At 43.5% G+C, this 25902-nt stretch overlaps 1 protein-coding gene across 4 annotated transcripts in view; it reads right to left on the reverse strand.

Annotated features, from left to right (window-relative positions):
- Window positions 1-25902, reverse strand: part of TNIK (TRAF2 and NCK interacting kinase) — a 424016-nt gene that overhangs the window by 339366 nt on the left and 58748 nt on the right. For all 4 annotated transcript variants that reach the window (XM_084847490.1, XM_084847491.1, XM_084847489.1 and 1 more), the window contains exon 2: window positions 12024-12089. In XM_084847490.1, the coding sequence (XP_084703616.1) occupies window positions 12024-12089 (66 nt within the window). The remainder of the gene's footprint in view (window positions 1-12023; window positions 12090-25902) is intronic.

The raw sequence follows: 25902 nt of genomic DNA on the forward strand, positions 1-25902 counted from the left end.
GTTCCCTGCCCCTCCTGATTTTCTTATATTTCTTAAGCTTTCAAAACATTAATTTTAAAAATTATATTTAAAAACTGGGAGGTTGAGAAGCTGCAAAGCCAAAAGCTTCCCTCCTGTGTCATCTGCATTTGAGATCAAAAGAGTGGTTTAATGTTTTGGAGCCCAGACCCCACCTCTGCCTTGTACTTAAGTTCTTGGGACTTTTATTTTAGTCTGACCAGTTTGCCTTCTGGGAACTGAGTGTTTTGTGATCAGCCATGACCACTGTGGTAGCCATTTTATGAATGAGCAAGGACCACCCCCACCACCCTGGCTACACTTTTGTGAAAGGACCCATGGCACACTCTCAAAATTCCAAATGCACCCACCGACCCAAAAAGGTTAAGGACCCCTGCCCAACCTAACTCACAGAGTTCAGGTGGAGTTTGTCCCAGACAATCTGGCTTCCAAGAAATGTCACTATGGGATACAAGTGTCATTCTGCAACCTATGTTTGTCATTCATTTTGCTTAATGAATGGCACTAGAAAACTTGGTATATAGCCCAAATGGTTAGCCTACATGAGGGGAAATATAAACAATTGAAACTTGGGAGTGGTATGATTTGTATAAAGGCAGATATCATACTGCCTTTATACAAATCTATGGTGCGACCACACTCAGGGATATTGTAGAGGTGCGGAAAGTGCAGAAAAGGGCAAATAAAATGATCAAGGGGCTGGAGCATCTCCCCTATGAAGGAAGGTTACAGCTGGGATTGTTTAGCTTGGAAAAAAGGAGGGTAAGGGGAGACATGATAGAGGTCTAGAAAATTATGCATGATGTGAAGAATGTGGGTAAGGAGACACTCTTCTCCCTCTCTCATAATTGTAGAACATGAGGTCATCCCATGAAGCTGACTGGTGGGAGATTCAGGACCAATAAAAGGAAGGACTTCTTCACACAGCACATAATTAAACTATGGAATTCACTACCACAGGATGTCCACTAATTTGGATGTCTTTAAACGGGAGTTAGACAAATTCCTGGAGGAGAAGGCTATCAATGGCTACTACTCATGATGGCTATGTGCTACCTCCAGTATCAGAGACAGTATGCCTATGTACACCAGTTGCTGGGAACATGGGTGGAAGGGTGCTGTTGCACTTGTGTCCTGCTTGTGGGTTCCCAGTCAACAGCTGGTTGGCCACTGTGTGAACAGAATGCTGGACAAGATGGGCTCTTGGTCTGATCCAACATGGCTCTTCTTATTTTCTATGTTCTTATTTTCTATGTTCTATATTTAATCAGCTCTTAGTATGTGTATAATTCCTACACATTTCAATTGCTGTTCTATCAAAAGTGATGATAGATAGATAGATAGATGACAGACAGAATTATTAGTAAGCCAGTTTTGTCAAGTGATGCCTTTTTTTTGGTCTCATTACTTGTTTACTTATTTATCATAGTTATAACATGTCAATAAGTTGAGTTATAAGCTTAATGTTAGTTGAAGTGGACATTGGAGCAATTTTTGAATGAAATCTTGTATTAACTTTTACACTTTTTTCTTAAAATATTTGTCACATTCACACCATATGTTTTCAAATTTATCGTATGTTCGCATTTCGTAACTTATGACGCAGCTCTAAAATTTAGTATTTATATAGAAGTGTTGACATATTTTCAGTTTTACAACAACCCTGAAGGTGGATTTAAATGAATTAAATCAGCAAGAAAATAAACAGATTTAAATCAAGTTTCCCATTGATACTTCTTCACGGTGCAAAGCTAACCACTAAATCATGTTACTGTACAGGTAATGAAAGTATGATTTGCACTGTTTCATTCTTACAGCCAGGCCTTGCATTTATTTGTCACACTGTATATGGTTTGGATGCTTTCCATTTTTACTTATAAAGAGAATGGCTGCATTGACATCATAAGCCAGAACCGCGGAGCATTCATGCGTAAGTGTTCACAAGCACCATGCTGGTGCACGCAGCCTGTTCATTCCCACTTGGCAGCTCAACTAACTAGAAACTCACCAGGAAGAAAAATCTTAGCATTATGTCCAAACCAGGACTCCGGGCTTGTTATCCCCAAACAAGCCAGGAATAGGAAACCAACATCCTAGCTTCAGGCTCTGGCTTGTTTTCAAACCTCAGTTTCTTTAGCTGGCTTGTCTTAAACTAACCATACTTAATGTTAACCATGATTTCCAGTTCAGTTGACAGTGGAAGCTGCAGTTAACTAAAAGTGGAAGCGGAAATTCCAGCCTCCTCCAATGTTTTTCCAAAGAAAATGTTTCAGCGGCACTTCTGAGGACTTTTGTTTTTTACTCATCTACCTACTCTATGACAAGTAAAATCAAAGAGCTAACAGACACAGCTTGCAGATCAAGTTCACAATGCAAACAAGTTCACAATGCAAATGAGCACAATGCCCCCTCAGCCCAATTACAGCACTACATTGCTTGATACAAAAAGCCAAATCCTATTTTTTTCAACAACAATTGCCAGAAAACAATTCCGTTGTGCTTTATGGTAACTGTTTTCCTACAACTAAAAAGTCTGTGATTAATTAAACCGTTCACCATCACTCTCTCAGACAGAGCAGACTTCTCCAACCTGGTGCCCTCCAGATGTTTTGGACTTCAACTCCCATCAGACTTAGCTTGGGAGACCAAAACATCTGGAGTACTCCAGGTGGGAGAAAGCCAAGATAGAGAGATAACAACACAGGTATTATTTATTTAATTGATTGATTTCTACATCACCCCATAGCCGGAGGTCTCTGGGCGGTTTACAACAATTTATAAAATTGTTCAACATCAACATCAACAACAGCAACAGCAACATTACAAAAATGACATGATAAAAACAGTCTAAAAAAATTTAGCACACGAAAATTAAAACAGTATGAACAGCTAAAAACAATTTAAAATATAGACAATATTTTCCCTAATAGACCTGTTCAAAGCAGCAGACATAGATGACCCATCACATGCCATTAAATGCCTGGGAGTAGAGAGTGGTTTTTACCAGGCATGCGCCAGGCATGCCTCAGGGGAAGCTCATTCCATAGTCGGGGGCTGCCACTGAGAAGGCCCTCTCCTTTGTTGCCTCCTTCCAAACCTCTCTTGGAGGTGGCACTCAGAGGAAGGCCCCAGAAGTTGATCATAGTGTCCAGGTATGCCGAGGTTGGAGGAGTGTTCTGTCAGATACTGTGGTCCCCAGCTGTGTAAGGCTTTATAGATTAAAAGCAGCACCTTGAATCAGGCTCAGAGCCACACCAGCAGCTAATGCAAGTGGGCCAGAATTGGTCTTATATGCTCAGACCTTCTGGTCTGAGTTATTAATCTGGCTGCCACATTTTGCACAAGCTGCAGTTTCTGAACAGCCTTCAAAGACACAATGCCCACGTAGAGTGCACTGCAGTAATCTAACTTGGAGATTACCAGAGCATAGATTACTGAAACCAGACTATCGCTGTCCAGATAGGGGCATAGCTGGGCCACCACCTGAAGAAGGTAGAAGGCACCCCATGCCACTGAGGCCATTTGAACCTCATGCCACAAAGATAATTCCAGGAGAACCCCCAAGCTATGAATTTGCTTCTTCAAGGGGAGTGCAACCTCATGCAGAACAGGTTGAACACCCTCCGTCCAGTCAGAAGAACCACCCACCAACAGCATCTCAGTCTTGTCTGGATTGAGCTTCAGTTTATTAGCCCTCATCCACTCCATTGTCACAGCCAGGCCCTGATTTAGCACATCCAGAGCCTCACCTGAAGAAGATGAAAAGGAGAAATAGAACTGCATGTCATCAGACAACGCACTCCAAGACTCCAGATGACCCCACTCAGCAGTTTCATGTAGATGTTAAATAGCATTGGGGACAAAGCCAACCCCTGAGGAATCCCATGTTGGAGAATCCACAGACTGAACAATACTCCCCAAGCACCACCTTCTGGAGCCATCCATCTGAGTAGGAGCAGAACCACTGCAATGCAGTACCCCCAGCTCCCAGCTCAAACAGTCGCCCCAGAAGGATACCATGGTCGATGGAATCGAAAGCCACCGAGAGATCATGGCGTATCAACAGGGTCACACTCCTCATGTCTCTCTCCTGACATAGGACATCATACAGGGCAAACAATACAGTGCCAAAACCTGGCCTGAACCCTAGCTGAAATGGTTCCAGATAATCCAGTTGATTATTCAACCAATTAATGCCATCACTGCTTTGGCATTAGCTCATCAAATTCCCTGGGATCCTCCTAAAAAGTGTCAAAAATCTGTAATGATTATTCCCAAATGAGAACCATGTTTTGTGACACACGAAAGCTTTTGAACAATCTAGCCTTTCTGCAGGCAACAATCTAGCCTTTCTGCACGCACACACCCCAACACAAAAATCGTAGAATGACACATAATGTTTTCCCACCTTTCTGGAAGTACTTGTCCATACCAGGCTACAGACATTTAAACAGTCACGCAAAAGCTAATTGAAACGGTCAATATATACAGTCAACACAACAACTTGCCCAAGAAAAAAAGATTACCATCATATCTAATAAAATTATCTACCCTTCATTAACAAGCTGCTGAAATTCACAGATGTTGGCTTGGTGTACAGTATCTGCTGCAGCCATCAAGTTCACAGAAATCTAGCTTTCGTATTTGTCAACAAGCAAGTTTCTAGACCTCGCCATATTCAAAATATGCTTTTACAAAAAATGAAGGCTTTATCCGTTAAAGGTTGTAAGGCAGTGGTAGGCAACCTGGTGCCTCCAGATCTTTAGAACTGCAGCTCCCACCAGGCCCAGCTAGAATAGCCAATAGTCAAGGATTATGGGGGATGTGATTCAAAACATCTATAGCAGGAGTCCCCAACCTTTTTGGCCCTGTGAATGCATTTGGTAATTTGAGATACTGCTGTGGGCACCACCATAAAATGCCTAATCCATGGGTCGCCACCAGGGTGTCCACCTTTTGCATCTATGGATCTTAGGCTGCGTCTTATTCAGCAAAAACATTTGCTTTGTGCCTATTGGAAACCACAATGTCTCTTTAATAAGAGATTTTCTAATTCATCTGACTGCTGGCAGTCCAATACAGCCAATGGCTCTTTTAAACATATGTTTTGACAATGTCCAGTAGTTGCTTCTTTTTGCAGGGAGCTAACTACACAGAAAAAAAATTGTACTAGAACAGTCTTTAATATTCACTGATGTACACACTCTTTTAACCTATTTAGCTGCTTCATGGAAATTAACAAATGGTCAGCGTAAATGGATTCTCTGCACCCTTTTGACAGCTAATTACAACACTGGAAAGATAAACACTCGCATCTGATAATGCAATGGATTGAGGACCTTACAACACTCTCAGTATTTGAAAGGGTGGCATATAGAGATCACCTTCAAATGGATACTTATTTGGATATTTGGTCTACTTTTGTTGCAGCCCATGTATAATTACTAGAAAGTTGTATGGATTTCATACAAATCCATGTATGTATATTAAAAATGGGGGAAATTAATTAATTAATTAATTTCGGGTGCTCGCATATTTTGGGGACCCCTGATCTAGAGGGCCCTGAGTTACCTACCACTCCTGAGGGTTTGTCCCATATGATTCTGTAATGCACCCCAGACACCACAACACAAGTGCAATTTCATTCTTTGTGTGATCCTCCCAACAAGTTATATAAAGTCCCCAGTGAACACGCATGGCTGTGTATCACTCAGAACTCTGTGGGTTTTATTTCCCTGCTACTGAAAAGGAAAGAGGGGAAATTAAGAGGACTACTACATTAAAAGGCGCTGCATCTCTGTGGAAAAGGAGTGTGTATGCCCGATCTTCCAAAAATGCTATTTAAGGCTCAACAGATTTGCAAATTAACAGAGGCACAGTTGCAAGGCCAAGGGAGGTAGTTTTGTTAGAACTGAGGTAGTACCAATTATGTGGATGTGGGAGGTGGATGAAGAACAAGGTGTTTCAAAACAAACCACTACCTCCTGGGCAAAATCACAACAAAAATAGGAGGGGATGAAAGATCTCGACCTTCCCCCCTAGCAACAGCTCAGGCCTCTCGGGGGGGGGGGGGGGCACCCAACCCACTATCTGACAAACCTTGATCTAAAAGATGGGAAGGCATTTTATAGAGGAAAGGGAAACAAAGAACACACACACAGAAACACCCCGAGTGAACCCTGTTCAAGGTTAAATGATTCCTCCCTCTTGCCACAGACAAGAAGCAAAAATTATTGCCTATAGCATATCCAGCGACAATTAATGTGCTTGCTACCCTAAAATCATTCCTCAGCAGAGCAAAAGAAGTCAAATATGGTTCAGTCAATCCTGAATTTTTCAAAGAAGACAAAGTAGCTTGGCAGATCCTCTCCCCAGCACCACCACTTATAACTGAAAAGCCTTCAGCACCAAGCATACAATGAATTTTGCTGTCACTTTTCCTTCCATTCACTGTGTTAATTTTAAGAAGCTAGAAAATTAACATGACAACAACTTAAATAGATTAGAGAGATGCAACCAGAGCCTATTAGTTATTGCTAAATAATAAAACAACCTGATTGATTCACTTGAAAGAGATAAGAAGACACCGCACCAGTGTCTGTTCTCATTCAAGTACAAATTATTCTGATTAAGCTTTGCTGCTAGGAGGGATACGGATTCATTCATCTGCTCTGGATTGACCAACCTTTGGTTAAGCCACACATTTACAGGATCATTTCCACCCAAGAGAAACATTCTTTCTGCACAGTCTGTTTTCCTTTCAGCCATATACACTGCTAAAATTCTGGAAAGCTTTTCAAAACAGCCACATCTCCTGACCATACACCCTGAAGCCCTAAGCCCTAAGTGATCTGGTGGTGAAAACTTTGCTATGGAATGACATGCAGGATACGGCCAGAGGGGCTCTGCTCCTGAATCAATTCTGGTATGGAAGGGCCGGTGTCAAGGGTAGGCATGGACAGGCACCTGCTGAGGGCCCACACCCCAGCAGGGGCCCACTGACAAAAGCTCTCTGGAATTGCTCCTCCTCTTCGCCATTGCAGCCTCCTTGTTCATCAGCCCCTCGCTCTGACCCAGACAATGGTAGTGGTGAGAAGGAGCAGTCAACGCCAGAGCCAACTTGCTCACTGGCTCTCTGCCTGGAGATGGCACTGCCAGGTGGAAGCCAAACCCATCCAGTAAATGTATAAAATAAAAAGTGTCAGGGTGCTTCCAGATGAGGTTTTTATTGTGCAATCACCGTACCTTAGTCACAGAATTTTAAGTGGGGGAGTCCAGATGGTGTCATCTTCCTCACCCAACCTTCCTGTGTTTTCTCACTGACTCTTCCATCGTTTTTCTTTTCAAACAAAAAACACAACCCATTGAGTCTGTGTGATGCACAACGCCTTTTGATCGGTAGCAGTCAGAGCCTTCCGTCTGGAAGCACCCTCTGTCTCCAAGGCCTGTTATCTGCTTCTGAAGTAGATTCAGGGGCTGAATTAGGCACAGAGTAGATTGAAGCACTGCTGAAAGTGAGTTAAACTACACAAAGTTTATTTGGTTCAAACAGCATCCGAGGTGCTGAACAGAGAACGGATGCAACACACTCCTTTTCCAATGGACTACTGAAGTCACTATACTTCCAAACTCACACTTCTCACCTCAACTACGAGGCAAGTATTACAATCCCCACATTTTAGCTGGAGCCAAATTCCCCTCCAAACCCCCATCCAACCCACTCAGCAATCCTCTCAAACTTCCTTCCCCTTTCCTTGAACCCCACTTAGTGGTGGCAGTCCAGCAGCAAGCAAGGAGCAAGGCATGGTGCTGCCGCACAGCCAAAGTAACGCTCAGAAATATTATTTTCCCAAGGGCTATTGAGATGGTAGCAGCCTTTGGGAAAACTACATCTCCCAGGAGCCACTCTGACCTTCTGACCTGGTATGCTGCTACGCACGGGCAGGGGGGAGTGAGACCTCCTTCCCCCTTCCCCATAGCTTGCTGCAGCTGCAAGGAAACCAGATCAGCACTGCAGCCAGGTAAGTGGGATGGGAAGCACGGGGACCAAATCAGGTTGGCTCAGAAATAAGCTCGCCTACTTTTTAATTTTTTGATTTTTATTAATTTTTTTTAAAAATTGCTCAGCTTATTTCCAAGACAATCCAAGTGGGAGGCCTCACCCATAACTACAGAGAGGACCTCTGTGGCTGTCCCAGGGAAGGAATCGTATTGCTTCTTCCACCGTAGTCACCCCCCTAGAAACACAGAGACACATGAAAAGACATATGGAGCATGGAATGCAGTTCCTTTAACAACCTCTTTTATTGCCACTGCTCCAACTGATCCTGTTAAGTAAAAAACGTCAATCTTCTCTTGTCGGAACTATTCTATAATTTAAACATCAAAAAGATACGAGAAGGTACTTTATTAAACAGCAAAAGGAGAGTTTGCCCAAGTGGAGATAGAGATCCCTGTCACTCTACCAGCTTTATCAGTCTCTGTTCATCAACCTAGAGATGTAACACTACTCATCTCTTAACCAGGAATAAGAGATTGGGAGCTGACTTCTCCCACTTCCTTCTCTCTTCCTTTGTCAGCATTTAAACCATGGTGCAGTGCTACATCTCCACTGCTAAACATGACTAACTTTAACCAGAGCTGGCTTTCAACCAGGAGTTGGACCAAAGAGCTGATTTGCAAACTACAGTCCAAGTTAAAACATATGCAGCAGAGTTCCTTGGAGGATCAGTGAGATAAAAATGTAAATCCCTCCCACCCACCCCCATGGACATTTCCCCATTTTTTCCCCCTGAAAAAAATGGAATTTTGGGGGAACACTTAAAACAACCTCCAAATATTTTCTCTTTGGAGCTGAGTGAAATGCTTTTTAAGACTAGGTTTTACTCACTCAAAATCTGTAGTATGGTGATTTTTATGTAAGACCATCTACAGCATTAGAGAACGATAAAAGACTACTGAAGAGTTCAATTGTGAAGTCTAACTCAATATCCCAATATTGCTAGTCGTCCTTAATATTGTGGCTGCATGTGAGTATTTCTATCCAAATAATACATTTTTCAGCTTGCTTTTTTTTTTCCTAATTCCCAGATTGCAAAAACTAAGTACATATATTTAGCAATTCATGGTAACAAAGTAATTAGAATACAATTTACTTTTCTTGAATTACCAAGTACAAGAAATTCAGACTAGTCTCTCAGAAGCAATATGGGTTTGTGGCAGCCATCTCCTTTTGAAATATTATTTAGTGCAAAATTTAGTAGTCAATGGAATGAAGAGACAAAGTCTCAGCATGATGAATACACACATACACACAGTTTTATTCCTTGAAGAAGGGTGCTTTAAGGAATAAAGCTATATATACTGTTCAACATCCTGAGACTGTCTCTTCATTCCATTGGGTTATTTTGGATCTTCTCCAGTTTTGCCTGACCTCAAAATTTAGTAGTGCCAACTACAGAAAGTTCCTTGAATAACTTGAATAATAGTTCCAGTTACTCTTACTTATTTCTAGTGATATTCAAGCAACCCAATGAATATCACTAGATTCTCACCAGGAGTGGAATTGAACTCTCAAAGCAAAATAAAATTAAAAAAACCCTGCATATTGTTTTGTTCTAGGCTTTGATTGCAACCATAGCATCCAAGATTTCAGTATAAAATAGATAGCAAAACATCAATAAAAAGGGGGGGGGACAACATAAGTTTTGGGAGATAACATTTCTCATTTGCTTTTCCACTGAAACATTAAGCTTTCAAAAGGATGCTGTAGTCACATTTTCCAGCAATAGTTATTAGAAATATGCACATGCTTAGAACTAGGTCAACTCTACAGTTATTTTACCAGCAGAGAGAAACTGTTTAGACATCAGTCTAATGCTCTTACCGTCAGCAAACCAGGGCAGAGCAGTTTTGAAATTAAACAACATAAGAAGAAAAAAATAGCTACTCAGTTGAAATATCTCCTGTGCCAAGATTAATAGATAAAAAGAAAAAAGAGGAAGGTTCATTCTGCAGAATGTAACTTTAGCTAAGGTTTAACACTACTTTGGAAATCCATGCTAGAAACATCCAGAAGTTTCCATTCAATTTTGGTTCACTTGCATTCTTCTATCATTCTTACTGAAAAGATTAGCATACAGCAATAGAAGGATGTAGAAACCAGAATTAAGAATGAATGTTTCCTGACAGATCAGCAGCCTATTCCACTTCCTTCTTTTATTTGGGGAGTGGGGGAGAAAAAGGAATGCTATTGCATCTTAAAAAATGAATACAAAAGGGATCACCTTCACAAACACTTAGAGGGGAAATCCAAAAATTGTGGAGGTAGGTTGCACAAATTACTGATTAACATGTTGCATCTTGCTCAGAGTTACCATTTACAAAACCATATTCAAGTAAGAATCAGTGTAACATATATGCTCCAATCCAACAGCTTTAAAGTGTTTATCCTACCTCACAAGAATTAGCCCAAATAAAACTATTGTGTAACACTTCTGAAAAATGTGCTTCAGCTTCAGACTTTCATAGCCCACCAAAAACCTCTGCCTAAACACCCTTGATTTCTCAGAAGATAGTAATGAGAATAGCCAAAAACATCTTCTCAGCTGTTCCAAGAGAAAAGGAAGGGCAGCAAGGGAGAATGCTATCTCTGATTCAAAGTGCTAGTATTAACATTCAAACGCCTAAACAGGTTGAGGCCAGGTTATCTGAAAGATTGCCTCCTCCCATATGTACCTGCCCAGACCCTAAGATCATCTTCAGGAGTCCTTCTCCAGGAGCTCCTGCCAAAGGAAGTGAGATGGGTGGCTACCAGGGTCAGGGCCTTTTCTGCTGTGGCTCCCCAGCTGTGGAATGAGCTCCCTAGAGAGGTCCGCCTGGCACCTACGTTGTACTCCTTTTGGCGCCAGGTGAAGACCGTTTTTATTTTCCCAGCATTTTAGCACTCTAGTCTTTTAGCTCTGCTGTTTTAAATCTGTCTTTTAAAACTCTGCATTGCTGCTAGGTTTTATTCTGGTTGTACTTTTATATTGTAGTTTTAAGCTTTCATATTTTATATCATTTCATGTTGTACTTTGTAGTTTTAATTTCTGTGAACCACCCAGAGAGCTTCGGCTATTGGGTGGTATAGAAATGAAATAAATAAATAAGTATCTCAAGGATTTACGGTCCTAAAATAGTTTGGAATCTTGGATCAGAGGTAGATGACCCAAGACAATTGGGTGCCTGAGGCAGATCATCAAAATGACACCTCCAGTGATAATAAAACAAAACAAGAAAACAATTCAACACAAAATCCATGGTACCACAGCATCACAAAATCTGCAACCTAAGCCTACCACATCTGCCATACGGTAGGCCTGACCATGCCTTGAATCGTACAGACACTAGAATAAACGTGGCCCCGATAAGTCCTAACAAGTTATTAGCTTGCCTGATCACAACCCATGCACACCTAATAGCTCCATGGTAGCAAAGATGATACAGCCATGGCTTGGCTTTGCCCCATTCCTTCCAACCCTGCTACTGACCCTGCACCCACCCCCTCACGAATTCTTGTCTCTCTTTTGCTAGAGCAATGATAACTCATACTGCCCCGCTGCAAGTGGAGGGAGGGGGAGATGGGGGAAAGGACAGTAGCAGGAGAAGCCCTCCTGATTCATCTTTGCCCACTGCAGAACTTTTAAGAGATGTACACGCTCCCTGGGTTGTGATCTGTCAACCTTAACTACCACTGGGACCCAGCCACAACATTCTTAATCAGCCTGGGAAATTTTCTCTTCGTTCTGAAATATGTTTATGCATTAATACAAAAGATTTCCCAATTTTAGGTCCACAGCCTGGCACATAATGTTCTCTTTCACAATCATACGTTTTGGAAGCAGGTAGCAGGAGGGGGGGAAACACCCCAGTTAATCATTCAGAAACCAATAGAAATTGAAGACGGATAAGCAAGGAATGTTTAGCATGTAAACTCATGTATGAGAAAGTTACATAACACTTACCTTATAGACTTGTCCGTAAGTTCCATTTCCAACAAGTTCAACCAATTCAAAGATGCCTGCAGGATCCTAAGACACAGAGAGAGAAAAACATTAAAGACAGCTCTGAAAAGATATTTAAAAGTGGCTGCAAAGAAACTTTGTTAGACCCATCCAGTCAGCATTTCACAGGGACACTATTTCAGGGGTGGGGCAGAGGAAGTTTTCAGATAGATGAGGGCAAGATTCACAAACCAAGGGTCAAATCCCTTCTCTAGGGTAGTTTTCAATTCATTCATTCATTACATTTGTATACCACCCAATAGTCAAAGCTCTCTCTGAGCAGTTTATAGAGATTAGAAACCCTAAAAATACTATATGAATTTATATATATACACACACACACACACACACATACATACACATACATATACATATATATATATATAAAAAAAAATTCCTTGGCCACCCTTCAGGACAGAAGCCCTCCCAAGGCAGCTTAAAGCAATAAAATACATAAAAATTCAGTAAGATAATATAAAACCAATTAACACAGGAAAATATAAAAACAATTTTAAACGATCAAGAATTAAACTCCTAGGAACAGTTAGAAAACCTTATCGTATGCTGTCAAATGCCTCGGAGTAAAGTCTTAACCTAACTCCAAAAAGCAGGCCTGTTCAAACATACTTTGCTGCCTCAGGCAAGAATACCACACCACCACCCGGTGTCACCGCTACCGCCTTGTGCCTGTTTCCACCCACAGGTTGCCCCCGCAGCCACAGTAAGGGTAAGCGGCAGCACATGAAAGGAGGTTGCTCCAGAGAGCCCCACCAGCTACTCTCTTGCTGTAGCAAATGACAGTGGGAAAATGGTTGGCAGGGCTCTCCAAAGCACCCATTGGAGGCAGCGGGGAGGTAGCAGCGAGCCCTCTTGGAGGGCAGGGAGACAGCAGCACAATTTGCCGCTCTTCCTGCTCCACCGCCTGATGCAGGTGCATGAGCCCATGTAATGGTAGAGCCAGCTCTGAAAAAAATTTAACAATGATGGTGACAGGCAGACCTCCCTGGGGAGAGCATTCTACAGCCAGGGGGTCACCCCTGAAAATGCCCTCTCCCTTGTTGCCATCCTTCAAACCTCACACAGAGGAGGGTCTTAGAGGAGGGCCTCAGATTATGATTGTACTGTATGGGTAGACTCAACTGAAAATGCAAAAGAAACAGTGCAGTTTAAGAACACTGGTTTCAGTTACTCTTTTATATGCCGTAACAACATTACTAACTATTCTGCTTTCAGGTTTGGTTTTAAATATTTTTTTAAAATTTAACAAATGGATTTTTGCATTATGATGTATTCTAATCTCTGATTTTGTAAACTGTTTAGGAACCAAACCTATGGCCCCTAGACAGCTTCTGTGGGGCAATAGGATTTTTCGAATTCCTGGATCCGAGGCTGGAGATAGCACTCCAACCTCAGATCCAGGAGTCCCGAGCCCTCTCTCCCTCGCAGCTGGTGTGGAGAGAACTGCATCGGCTGCTTCTATGAGCTCGCAAAAGGGGGGAAAGAGGGCAATCCCATGGGTTGAGAGGGGAGGGGACTGGGGAAGTGGGGATACAAGCTATCCCCAGCTATCCCCATCCCTCCCCCTCCCTAAAGCCTCCGCTAGAAGGGCAAAAAAGTCCATCTAGCTAAAATGCAGAGTGGAAGGCGCAAGACGCCTTCCACTTTATACTGGATTCTCTAAGTACCCAAGGTGGATCTAATAGGATTGCGCCTCTATAGTTATGGTAAGTGATATATACACTGATTAAATAAAACAATCAGAAATATATGTGTTCTAGAAGTGGGGTGGGCAGGAGGTAGATCGGGTTCTACTCATAGATCTCTGGATGATTTACAACAGCAACAACAAAAAGCTTTCCCCCTCCTAAATTAGGTTGCTGAGAAAGGAAGGTTTGGGGAAGACCAGAAGTAGACTTTTGTGCAAAAGAATCTGTGAGCTTGGTTCTGGTTACCAGTCACAAATTCCTCGCCTGTGCATATGCTCAGAGATACCCTATTCATCAGTTCTTGGCATATGTTCACCTGCCTGAGCCACTATTTTGCACGTAACAAGGTGGTGGATCTCAGAGTTTTAGTAAGAAAACAAAGTCAATCCTGCAAGCCTGAAGTCTACCCAACCCCGGCTGTATGCAAACTTTAAAGTGTTATGCGTAGGGCCCTGCCAAGGCATACCTGTGTGCCAACTACCAACGCATCCCTTGCACAGCAAGGGATACCAGAGCCGATTTTTAAAATGTTGCCTTTCACGTCACCGTAGGCTACAGAGAGAGTTTCCCAGGATGGGGTTGGACTGAAACACTCAGCCACAAAGGCGTTAAGGGCCTCCCAGCTGGAAAGATGCCACAAGGCAAGGAGAATGTGGAGCACAGCTGGACCCACAGCATTCACACAGAAGCACACAGCTCAAAATGGACAAAGATGTGGGATGTTTCTATAACCTAAAAGGCATTTTGTGCCATTAGAGCAGCAGGTTCCTATTGGCAGAGAAAAGGGAACAAGGAACAGAGTAAAAAAGCAGCAGTTATTGATTGTCAAGCTGTGGCTTATCCAACTGCATGAAACAAAATGGGGGGGGGGGAGAGATAGTATGTTTTTAAAGAACACTGGTGCCAAACAAATGCATTTTTCTTTGTTCATCATTAAAATTTAGAGCCAGAGAATAGCTTGTCATAAACAAGACATTGTAGAAATGAAGTTAAAAATGCATCGGCCCATGGACAACTGGGAGGGACAGAGGAGCTTTAATGGTGCTCATTCTAAATTGGATCAGCAATTGGATGCTGTTGCTAAGAGTCAGGCCACACTGCTCTGATGTAGATGCCTTGGTTCACAGCGGAAAGTTTTCAGGCTTCCCTGGTATGGGTGGCTGTCAAGGGAGAAAAAAGAACCAGCCCTGGGGGAGCGGGGGGGAGAGATAGGAGTGCGTGAGAGAGAGAGAGAGAGAGAACACCGTGAACATACGCAGCATCCACTTTCATACAAAACAACTACAGAGCTGGTCACAGGGCTCCAAATTCCATATCTTCAGTTTAAGCAATCTGGCCATCTTAAGGGCATGCCTGGACAATCTACTACAGGTAGCCACACAAAAAGAGGGTGTGCAGTCCATACCACAGTCTTCGATCCATTCCTGTGTGCATTCCATCTACTGTTCTCCCATCCCACCCCATCCAATAAAAAGTTTATGAGATACCCAAGCCAGCCCCCACCCCGCAGGCAGCTTCACGCCTGAGCAAAGATCTGACCCTAAATTACCCTGGTCCAAACTCAACAACATCCATCACTGGAGGACACTGATCTTCACTCCCCAAGCCTGCACTTCATCATCTCTACACACTGACTGCCCACAGGAAGGAAGGAGCAACTGAGGACACTAAGAATTGGAGAGCTGCCCCTGTCTACAGTCACTGTTAGTTGGTCGGTGTCCAAGGAGCCCCCCTGCCACAAACTCTTGCATCCAAACATTTCTTTTTGCCATGTGATTATGGTTGCCAATTTTGCTGTATCAGGTGCATGCTCAGAACCACTCATCCAAACCATTCATTCTGGGACAGGTGGCAGCCACAGGGTGCACAAGGTCAAGAATTGCAAGTACTACATGTTATCATCATTGTTAGTGCACGTTTCTTTTAATGATTTCCCCCAGGCTGGTAGCCATTTTTAAGTATCTCCTTTATACCAAGTCTGACCATTGGCCCAGCTAGCCTAGTTTGTTCACTCTCTGGCAAGAGATCTCCAAGCTCTGCAGTTCTTTACCTGCTCGGCTACTAAAGATCCTTTCAACTACAGATGCCATGGGTTGAACCTAGGGTCTTCTGTGTGCAAAGCATGTGCTCCAGCACTGAGCTTCTTCGGCTCCTCCCTGCCCACCCATTTTCAAGGAATGCAATGCTAGTTTTTTAAAAAGCATTTTGTGTTACATCTCTCTCTCTCAGCATCTTTTATTCCTGTTTTCCATAACCACAGTTAGTCAAACTAATCTAGCTGCTTATGTCAAGTCAATCAATAGCATTTCTCTCTGTTGCTGGCACTAACAGTTGCCATTTCAGTAAAGCCATGGCAACTGGAACTGAATGCTAATTGTTAACAAATATATAAAGAAAAAGAAAGAAAAAAAGGTGGTCTTCATTCAAGCTAACAATGGTTTTGTACTTGCTTCTGCTTTTACCAACACAGCTTTCAACAGAAGAACAATGTTTCTTCAGAATCCTGAAACTCTCCCCCCAACCATGTATAAAAAGTAATATTGTTAGCTTGAGCAAGATAAATATAGCAAGTTAGGGAACATGGGAAGATATCGCTCATCTCATGCATCCTTTAATTCCGTTCATGCACAAGATACACCAGTTCATGTTATGCTGCATACAGAAGATCACACACCTTGTGGACTGAGAAATCATCAGTTCAGTTTAGAAGCCTAGTTTCTGCCATAAGCATGAAAGTGGAGTGGGAGAGTTCATCCTGTTAATATTCTGACTGGCTACAACAGGGTAGTTAAAGGGTATTGGAACAGGTACTCCACATTAAAAACTGGAATATGTGCTCTTGGTTGCCAGGGGATATGGCATTTTTTTCCATCCTGCAGAAACACACCAGATGAGCTACTAGTTTGGGTAATTCGAGAACCTCTCACAGTCACCTTACACCAGACACACTTCAGGCACGAGGTCAGAACCACTTTCTGGATCTAAAAATTGGGCCCAAAATCCAGGAGACAGGATTTATTTCCAGGGCTCAGGCAGGGAATCACTTCAACCAGGCACAATAAAAAAAAAAGTTCATTCAAATAAACTGGACAAAAAGAGCTGCAACCCAACCCACCCCTAGGGCAGAAAGAAAATACCGATGTAGAGGAACAGGGAAATCAAAATATTCAGATGTATAGTACATGTATTTATTTTGTTTATTTGTGATACTTCTATACCACTTGATATAATAAAATCCCTAAGCAGTACATGCTACCACTGATTCAGACTGCACCAAATACCTCCTTAGTGCCTCTTTTATTAAGAGTATCTCCCAGAGTTGTGCACTGAGTGCATATAGAGGTCTCTGACTGACACTGTTCAGTTCAGGAGGGGGCTTCCTTCTGGCTTGTTCTTGCACCTACTACTCATTGCAGCAGCCCTACCTCCTTCCTTCCTCAGCATGTGCACAACATCAGCAGCACACACCACAGCCAAAGATCTGTACTGTGCAAAGGATGGTTTATGGTTGGGGTCTTCCACGTGCTGCTTGTGAGCACCAATGAGCCTGTGGACATCTCTCTCGGCGCCCTCCTAATGTTTATTTGTTTGTTTTAATTATATATTCTTTCAGTTCCATACAGCAGAGTGAAGGGCTGCCCTTCAACGGCATCTTTACTTGGGTTCAACAGAGAGGTTTGGTATTTTGGAGCTCAGCCCCCACCTCTGCCTTATACTTCGTTTCTTTGGCAAGTCACTTTTATTTTAGTCTTACCAGTTTGCCTTCTGAAAAATGAGTGTTTTGTGAGACTAGCCACACCCACAATGGCAGCCATTTTATGAACTGGCAAGCCCCTCCATGGCAGCCATTTTGTGAGAGCACCCATTATGCCCTCTGAAAATTCTGAATGTGCCCACCGACCCAAAAAGGTTAGGGACCCCTGGTTTATGGTTTGGTCAATGTCTTTATACAACACCTTTCTGCCAAAGCACTCAAGCTGGTTTACATTTTATAATAATGGCTCACTGTCTAAGAGACATGGTATAAAATGAGGAAAAGGAACAGGGAGGAAAAAGGACAATAAGCAAATACAGGCACCAATTCTTTCTATGCCATCACATAACAGTGACACAAGAGGGGTTCAGATGAGCCCTGTCATGCATTCAGGGCACATAGGAAGGAGACATGGGGTGTGACTGTATGTTCATAGAGCTTCTCCATACGGGGGGGGGGGGCATTCTGGACCAATCAGGATCCCCCCTTATGTGGAGGAGGAACATAGGAAGCTGCCTCATAATGAGTGAAGCCATTGGTCCATCTAGCCAGTATTGTCAACACTGACAGATAGGGGCTCTCCAGGGTTTCATGCAAGATTCTTTCCTAGCCCTACCTGGAGATGCTAGGGATTGAACCTTGGACTTCTGCATGCAAAGCATGTGCACTACCACTGAGCTACAGCTCCCCTAAGCACGTATGACAGCCAGTGTGGTGTAGTGGTTACAATGTTAGACTGGGACTCAGAAGACCTGGGTTCTAGTCCCCACTTGGCTATGAAGCTCACTGGGTGACTTTGGGCCAGTCACTGACTCTCAGCCTACCCTATCTCATAGGGTTATTGTTGTGAAGATAAAATGGAGAGGAGGACCATGTAAGTGCCCAGGGTTCCTCTTGAGCGGAAAAACGGTGGGGTATAAATGCCATAATTATCATCATCATCATCATCTCATGTATAGAGCTCCTTCTAATACTCAAATGCATGATCAGCTGGGAGCAGGAGCATGGGCAGGGAGTGTCTCAGCAGTGGGGTTGATGGACATCAGCCTACTCCCTCTCCCAATGCATGAGGGTTGCTCATTGGTTTATAATGACCCCGTGGAATGCTCACTGACAGCCTGGGAACAGAGGAGTCAAAATGGTAGTAGGTCCCAGCTAGGCCTACCAATGGGGGTCCCAGCGTACCACCCTAAGGTATAGTCCAGTGGAATGGCTGCTTATCCAGCCAATCCACGGCTGGATCATCTATCGGCCCTGCTTATGGTTGTTTTGCCTGGAGAGAAAAAATAACACCAAATGCAAATTGCTTAATGCTACAAACTAGAATTACACCAGACCACAGCGAGAGAGCGCAACTCAAGGGAACATAGGGAGCTGAAATAGTTCAGGAAATGCTCTCTGACATTTAGGAATAAAAATATGAAAGTGTTTAATGAAGCCCTTTAAATCCCTCAAAAAAGCTTAAATGGGGACCAGTGTAGGATAGGCAGTGTATAAGCAGTGTATAATCTCAGACCAAATATAGTCACTTCTACAGATAACGGAACTTGGGACTCTGCTACTTAAAGGAAGAGATGCCCTTTGTTCCATTTGGCAAATCCTCCCCACAGCAAACCTCATTTTGCAGGCAAGCACTACGAGGCTTGCTGTTACCTTTTCTTGCTTAATACCTTTATTTACTTTTCTCCTCAGCAAAAGGCTTTGAGGACCGAAGCATTCATGGCAACGCCAGAAACGAACGCAACCAAAAACTCAGAGCAGATATGCCTCTGAAATGTAAATAGTGTGGGGTAGGGCCAGCCACTACTTGACCAGCCCTTTGCGATAGCGGGTAGGGACGCATGAGAATTTGAAAAAATGCTATTCACAGAAAGGGCCACATAAATAAGGTGGCCCATAAATTCAAGACATTTCAAATGATCAGGCTGCGCCAGTACAATTCTTCCGCTCCAGATGAGCAGTCTAGGACGCCATTTTCAGCACAAGACTCCATCTCTGTTGTTACCAGCGAACGCCTCGTCCACCATTCCACTAATCCAGAAATAATTCATTAAAATGACCTTTTAGGCTTGAATTGTCAAGAATGCAGCTGTGATTTAAACAGACACTCATGTATGCAAAATTATGGGGGCAGGAGGGGAATCTTCCTACAGGCTTCTTCACTCCTTCTTTAGACATTTAGGGTGTCAAAAGGCCATGCTGTGGCACCTTGTAAAGCAGACAATCTCCTGGGGCGATCGTGGACTAGCATTCTCCACGCAGGCGATTCAAAGAGCACCCTCCATGCTGGAAGCAAACTGCTTATCTGGCCTCTCAAACTGCCCATGGCAAGACTTGCTCTCTGCTGTGAACTGGAATATTGGCAGGGGCATGCATGCTCCACTTTACTCTCTTCTAGGTTTCTTCCACCACAGCTGGCTTCCTATCCGAAGGGTGTGCGCTCCCTAGAAGCCACTACAAATGAAAGATGCATGACATTTGGTTCTGGGGCACACATACCGTTTACACAAGAACAGAGATGTCGGAAAAATCCACAATGGGATCAAATGAGTTCGGATTTCTATGAATCTGACTGGTGGCTTCCGCAGCAGACTAGCTTTTCCCGAGTCGCACAGATTCCATGGACTAGTGGACTGTTTTTTTTTTTAATTTATGAAATTTTATGCACATTTTGTCTTAGAAAATATGTAAAATTTTAAAAAGCCCAGCCGAAAATGTAATTCAGCTCATTGGCTAAAGCATAAAAATGTGCATTCTGTGGGGATTTGTGCAGTTGTGTGTGGGATTTGCGCATTTTCGCAAGTGCGACTTTGTGCAAATTCGAGGAACTGGAACAAATCTGATTTTGTCAATAAGCAGACAATGAAACAAAAGGTGCCCGACAATCTACAAAATGCAGATGGTGCAGATTTTACGAAATGCATACATCCCTAGACAGGGACATGCTCTCCTTGTCCCATCTAGAATGCTGTAAACAAAAAAACTGAGATTCATACAACACATACCTACTGAGTAGAATATTCAGTAGTGTGTAATATAGTGGGGCAAGGGTTGCGAAGACAATGATCTTTGATAGGAAAATAGGAGATACATTTCTACCTGTGAAATGCTGGTGGGCATATATAAATACTTAGACTTCTTCTAAGGCCAAGGTCTAAATATCACACTCACCTCGTGATGTTTGGAGATCTCACATGACCTCTTTGCTCATTTGCAACACATTATCATGTGTCAGTGATGTGCCGAGTCTCCGTCTTTCCACCTCAAAAATCAACCTCAGAAATTCGGCAATAGTTTGGTGCGCCATCTCACTCACATGTTAAGTGTAACATTTACATTACATAGTGTTAAGGGACGAAGGGGGGGAGTCTGCCAGAGGACCTTGCATGGTGGCCAAAGTGACCAATCTTGTGGAAAGAATGTAGCCCCCTTTTTCTCTATGGTTGCCTGACACGAAAGGAGGGAGCAGCCATCTTAGTTAAGGGGACACATTGCAGAAACAGAAATCAAAACTTCTGCTTCAACACTTCCTATACCTGATGAGATAAGTTTCAAAACACAGTAACACACACACACATTCTATAATACTGGGGGGCGGGGGAATGCCATAAATCACATCAGACTCATTTGGAGCAAACACCACACATGGAAATATTACACAACGCTTCCCACAGCAGCACCTAAAAATGTGGTGAGTGTAACCACATTTACCAACCAAATGTGTTAAGTTTAATAACACATCTTTTTAATTTAGTCTTTTAAGTTAGGTAGTTGTCTTAATATTTTACTGTTTTTTTAATAATCTTGCTTTCATTGTGTTACATTTTGATTGCTTTAAATTGCTACACAATGCTTTGATGGCTTTTTAGCAAATAAGGTGGTATATAAATGTTAATTATAAATAAAAATAAAGACATAAAATAACACATTTAGATGTGGATTAAGATGAACTGACTGATGTTTGGCAAGGCCAACTAGACTTACATATGTCATGGTGATGGCATCTAGTTTTCGAAAAAGGGATAAGACAAATTCACAGAGGACACGTGAGGCCTACCAATGGCACCCGACTAAATGCAGACTCCATATTTGGAACCTTCTTATTTCTAATGACCAGATGCAAGCAACATAGCAGGGGCAGCATCAAGGGAAGGCATGGTTGGGCACCTGCTGAGGTCCCACACCCCAGGAAGGGCCACTGACAAAAGCCCCCTAGAGTAGCTCCTCCCCTTACCATTGCAACCTGATTGTTTCCCTGCCTCTTGCTCTGGCCCAGACAATGGAGGTAGTGAAAAGGAGGAGCAGTACATGCCATTGCCTACTTGCTCACTGGCTCTTTACCTGTCAGGCAAGCAAGTAGTAGGAATGATGAGAAAGAGGATGAGAAGCAACAGCAGCTGGTGACAATGGCAAAGAGAAGGTAGACTCACTGAGGACATTGAGGCCCTCAAAAACTTGGTGCTGGCACTGCAACAGAGGATGACTATTTCCACCTTGCAGGTTCCGTAGGGCATCTGAGTGGTCAATGTTGGGGACAAGGTCAGATTCAGCATAAGGAGTTAGGCTGTTACTACCTTTTCTCACAATGGACAAAGACTGGATAAGGGACCAATACAGGTACCAGTGATGGAGAATACATAGCCGACCCAAACAGGACTAAGACAGAAATGGGAAGGCATGGAAAAAAACAAATAAAATTGGGGACATGGGAGAGAACCAGAGAAATTTGGAAATAAACCACATGTTTTTCCTAGGGATTTGGGGAAAATTGGAGGGGAGGCTGGTTCCTGATTTTTTCTGAGTCGTCCCCCCCCCCCCACAGCCTTCACATCTCTAGATGGAGGATGCTACAGAAGCAAAACTAGTGGGACAAGGAGGAAACTGTACAGAAAATGGAAGTATATGATGGTTCAGGTTCTTTGCAGAAGATGTAAGGAACAAACTACTAGGGGTGGACGAAAGTCACTTACCTGTCCTCGAAGCTTTTCGCGGTGGGGGGGAGGCGCTTCGCTGCTCCCCCCGCGAAGTTCAGGCCGGGGGGGGGAGGCTTCCCGCCTCACCTGGCCGAAATTCAGGCCGGGGAGGAGGCGCCTCGCCTCGCCCGGCCGTGAACTCAAAAGTTTTTTGTTTTTTTTTAAAACGCCCCCGTGATAGGCTACGTGACGATTAACGTAGCCTATCACGGCTAGATCTGCAAAGTCAGCCGTGATAGGCTACGTTAATCGTCACGTAGCCTATCACGGGTGACTTAAAAAAAAAAAAAAAGCGTACGCAAATGGCGGCCCCCATAGGGAGCCGCCATTCGCGTTCCTTATTTGGCCACTGTAGTCTACGTAAATCTTTACATAGACTACAGCGACCAAATAAGGAACGGGAATGGCGGCTCCCTATGGGGGCCGCCATTAGCCGTACGCGCTTTTTTTTTTTTTTAAGTCACCTGTGATAGGCTACGTGACGATTTACGTAGCCTATCACGGCTGACTTTGCAAATCTAGCCGTGATAGGCTACGTTAATCGTCACGTAGCCTATCACGGGGGCGTTTTTTTTTTCCTTTGATTGGAATGGCGGTGGCGGCAGCCGGTTGAAAGACTGGCTGCCGCTCCCGCCCCGGACGAAGACCCGACGAACCGCCGGCCGGACCCGCCGCCGGGAGGGACATTCGGCAAAGGTAAGTCCCATCCCGGGGGGGGTGCGGGGGGCGGGGGGGTGCGGACAATTTCTCCCCGAAACTTGTTCAGGGGGCCGAACACGTTGGCGCTCGGCCCCCCAAAGTTTCGGGGAGAAATTCTCCGCCATCCCTACAAACTACACATAAGGATAGGGGAGATTTGTTTGGTCTGAATTTTTAAGCAAATTGACCCAATTCGTATTTCCCAGACTAATATGCAGGTTAGAACAGTTATCTTTCAGATAGCACATTTTGCCAAATTTTGCAATACGGTTCTGGGATCAAAAACAGCATACAAAATGTGTATATTAAGGAAAGATTCATACAAAATACATTTTAGAGGAAGTTGGGTACAAAAATGCGTATTTTAGGGAAGTTCCATGCAAAAATGAATCTGAGTTTATGTGCAGTTTTTAAAGAAAATAGTAATAATTGCAGAATGATATGGAAATTAGATGGAATGGACTTATTACTGAATACATGAAAAACTGTTATTGACCAGAAATAGACTGTTTTGTCCATCCCTTTCTAGACTACAATCTAAAATTGTCCTAAACAGTCCTTCCCTCATTTCAAGAAACACTAGGAACAGATGTTCTGTAACATGGCTAGATACAGTCAGGGCCAGAAATATCGGAACAAGGATAACTGTTTTGGCAGTTGGCCTCTGTACACCACCACATTGAAGTTGAACGGAAACACACCCAGATGGGAGTGAAGTCAGGACTTTCAGCTGTAATTCAAGGGGTTGGACAAACATGGGGGACTAACCATTCAGGAAGTACAGCCAGTGGCATACACACACACCCATCGGTGGTGGCTCATAAGTAATTGAACAAATGGCTGGCAAGCAGCTGCATGGCCAGGTGTGGCCTATTTCCTGGGTACCCCATGACCAATCAAGCAGATAAAAAGCCTGGAGGTAGTTCTGAGTGTTACATTTGCATTTGGTAGCTGTTCACTGGAACTCCCAACATGAGGTCCAAAGAGGTGTCCATGCGAGTGAAGGAGGCCATCATTTGTTGTTGTTGTTCAGTCATTCAGTCATGTCTGACTCTTCGTGACCCCATGGACCATAGCACGCCAGGCCTTCCTGTCCTGCGCTCTCTCCCGGAGCGTGCTCAAGTTCATATTCATTGCATCCGTGATGCTATCTAGCCATCTCATCCTCTGCCGTCCCCTTCTCCTTTGCCCTTCAGTCTTTCCCAGCATCAGGGTCTTTTCCAGGGAGTTTTCTCTTCGCATTAGGTGGCCAAAATATTGGAGCTTCACCTTCATTATCTGTCCTTCCAATGAGTACTCAGGGTTGATTTCCTTTAGGATGGACTGATTTGACCTCCTTGCAGTCCAGGGGACTCGTAAGAGTCTTCTCCAGCACCACAGTTCGAAAGCATCAATTCTTCGGCGCTCAGCCTTCCTTATAGTCCAGCTCTCACAGCCATACATTACTACTGGGAAAACCATAGCTTTGATTAGACGGACCTCTGTCGGCAAGGTGATGTCTCTGCTTCTTACTATGCTGTCTAGGTTGGCCATAGCTTTCCTCCCAAGGAGCAAGCGTCTTTTAATTTCATGGCTACAGTCACCGTCTGCAGTGATCTTGGAGCCCAAGAAAGTAAAATCTGTCACTGCTTCCATTTCTTCCCCTTCTATATGCCAGGAAGTGATGGGGCCAGATGCCATGATCTTCGTTTTTTTAATGTTGAGTTTCAAACCAGCTTTTGCACTCTCCTCTTTCACCCTCAACAAGAGGCTCTTTAGATCCTCTTCGCTTTCTGCCATTAGGGTGGTATCGTCTGCATATCGGAGGTTGTTGATAATTCTCCCAGCAATCTTAATTCCGACCTCTGATTCATCCAACCCGGCATTTCTCATGATGTACTCTGCATATAAGTTAAATAAGCAGGGTGACAATATGCAGCCTTGTCGTACTCCTTTCCCAATTTTGAACCAATCGGTTGTTCCATGTCTGGTTCTTACTGTTGCTTCTTGAGCCTCGTACAGGTTTCTCAGGAGACAGGTAAGGTGGTCTGGTACTCCCATCACTTTCAGAATTTGCCACAGTTTGTTGTGATCCACACAATCAAAGGCTTTAGCGTAATCAATGAAGCAGAAATAGACATTTTTCTGGAATTCTCTTGCTTTCTCCATGATGCAGCGAATGTTGGCGATTTGATCTCTAGTTCCTCTGCCTCTTCTAAACCCAGCTTGTACTTCCGGTAGTTCTCGGTTCGCATACTGCTGAAGCCTAGCTTGTAGGATTTTGAGCATCACCTTGCTGGCATGTGAAATGAGCGCAATTGTGCGGTAGTTTGAACACTCTTTGGCATTGCCCTTCTTTGGAATTGGAATGTAAACTGACCTTTTCCAGTCTTGTGGCCACTGTTGAGTGTTCCAGATTTGTTGGCATATTGAATGCAGCACTTTAACAGCATCATCTTTTAGGATTTTAAATAGCTCGGCTGGAATACTGTCATCTCTGCTAGCTTTGTTGTTACTAATGCTTCCTAAGGCCCACTTGACTTCACTCTCTAGGATGTCCAGCTCAAGTTCAGTGACCGCACTATCATGGCTATCAGGGACATTCAGATCTTTCCTGTATAGTTCTTCTGTGTATTCTTGCCACCTCTTCTTAATCTCATCTGCTTCTGTTAGGTCCCTGCCTTCTTTGTCCTTGATCATGCCCGTCTTTGCACAAAACGTTCCCTTGA

The sequence above is a fragment of the Heloderma suspectum genome, chromosome 3 (genome assembly GCF_057233095.1).
Source record: "Heloderma suspectum isolate Gila_16-S chromosome 3, 16-S_ref, whole genome shotgun sequence".
NCBI classification, from domain to species: domain Eukaryota; kingdom Metazoa; phylum Chordata; class Lepidosauria; order Squamata; family Helodermatidae; genus Heloderma; species Heloderma suspectum.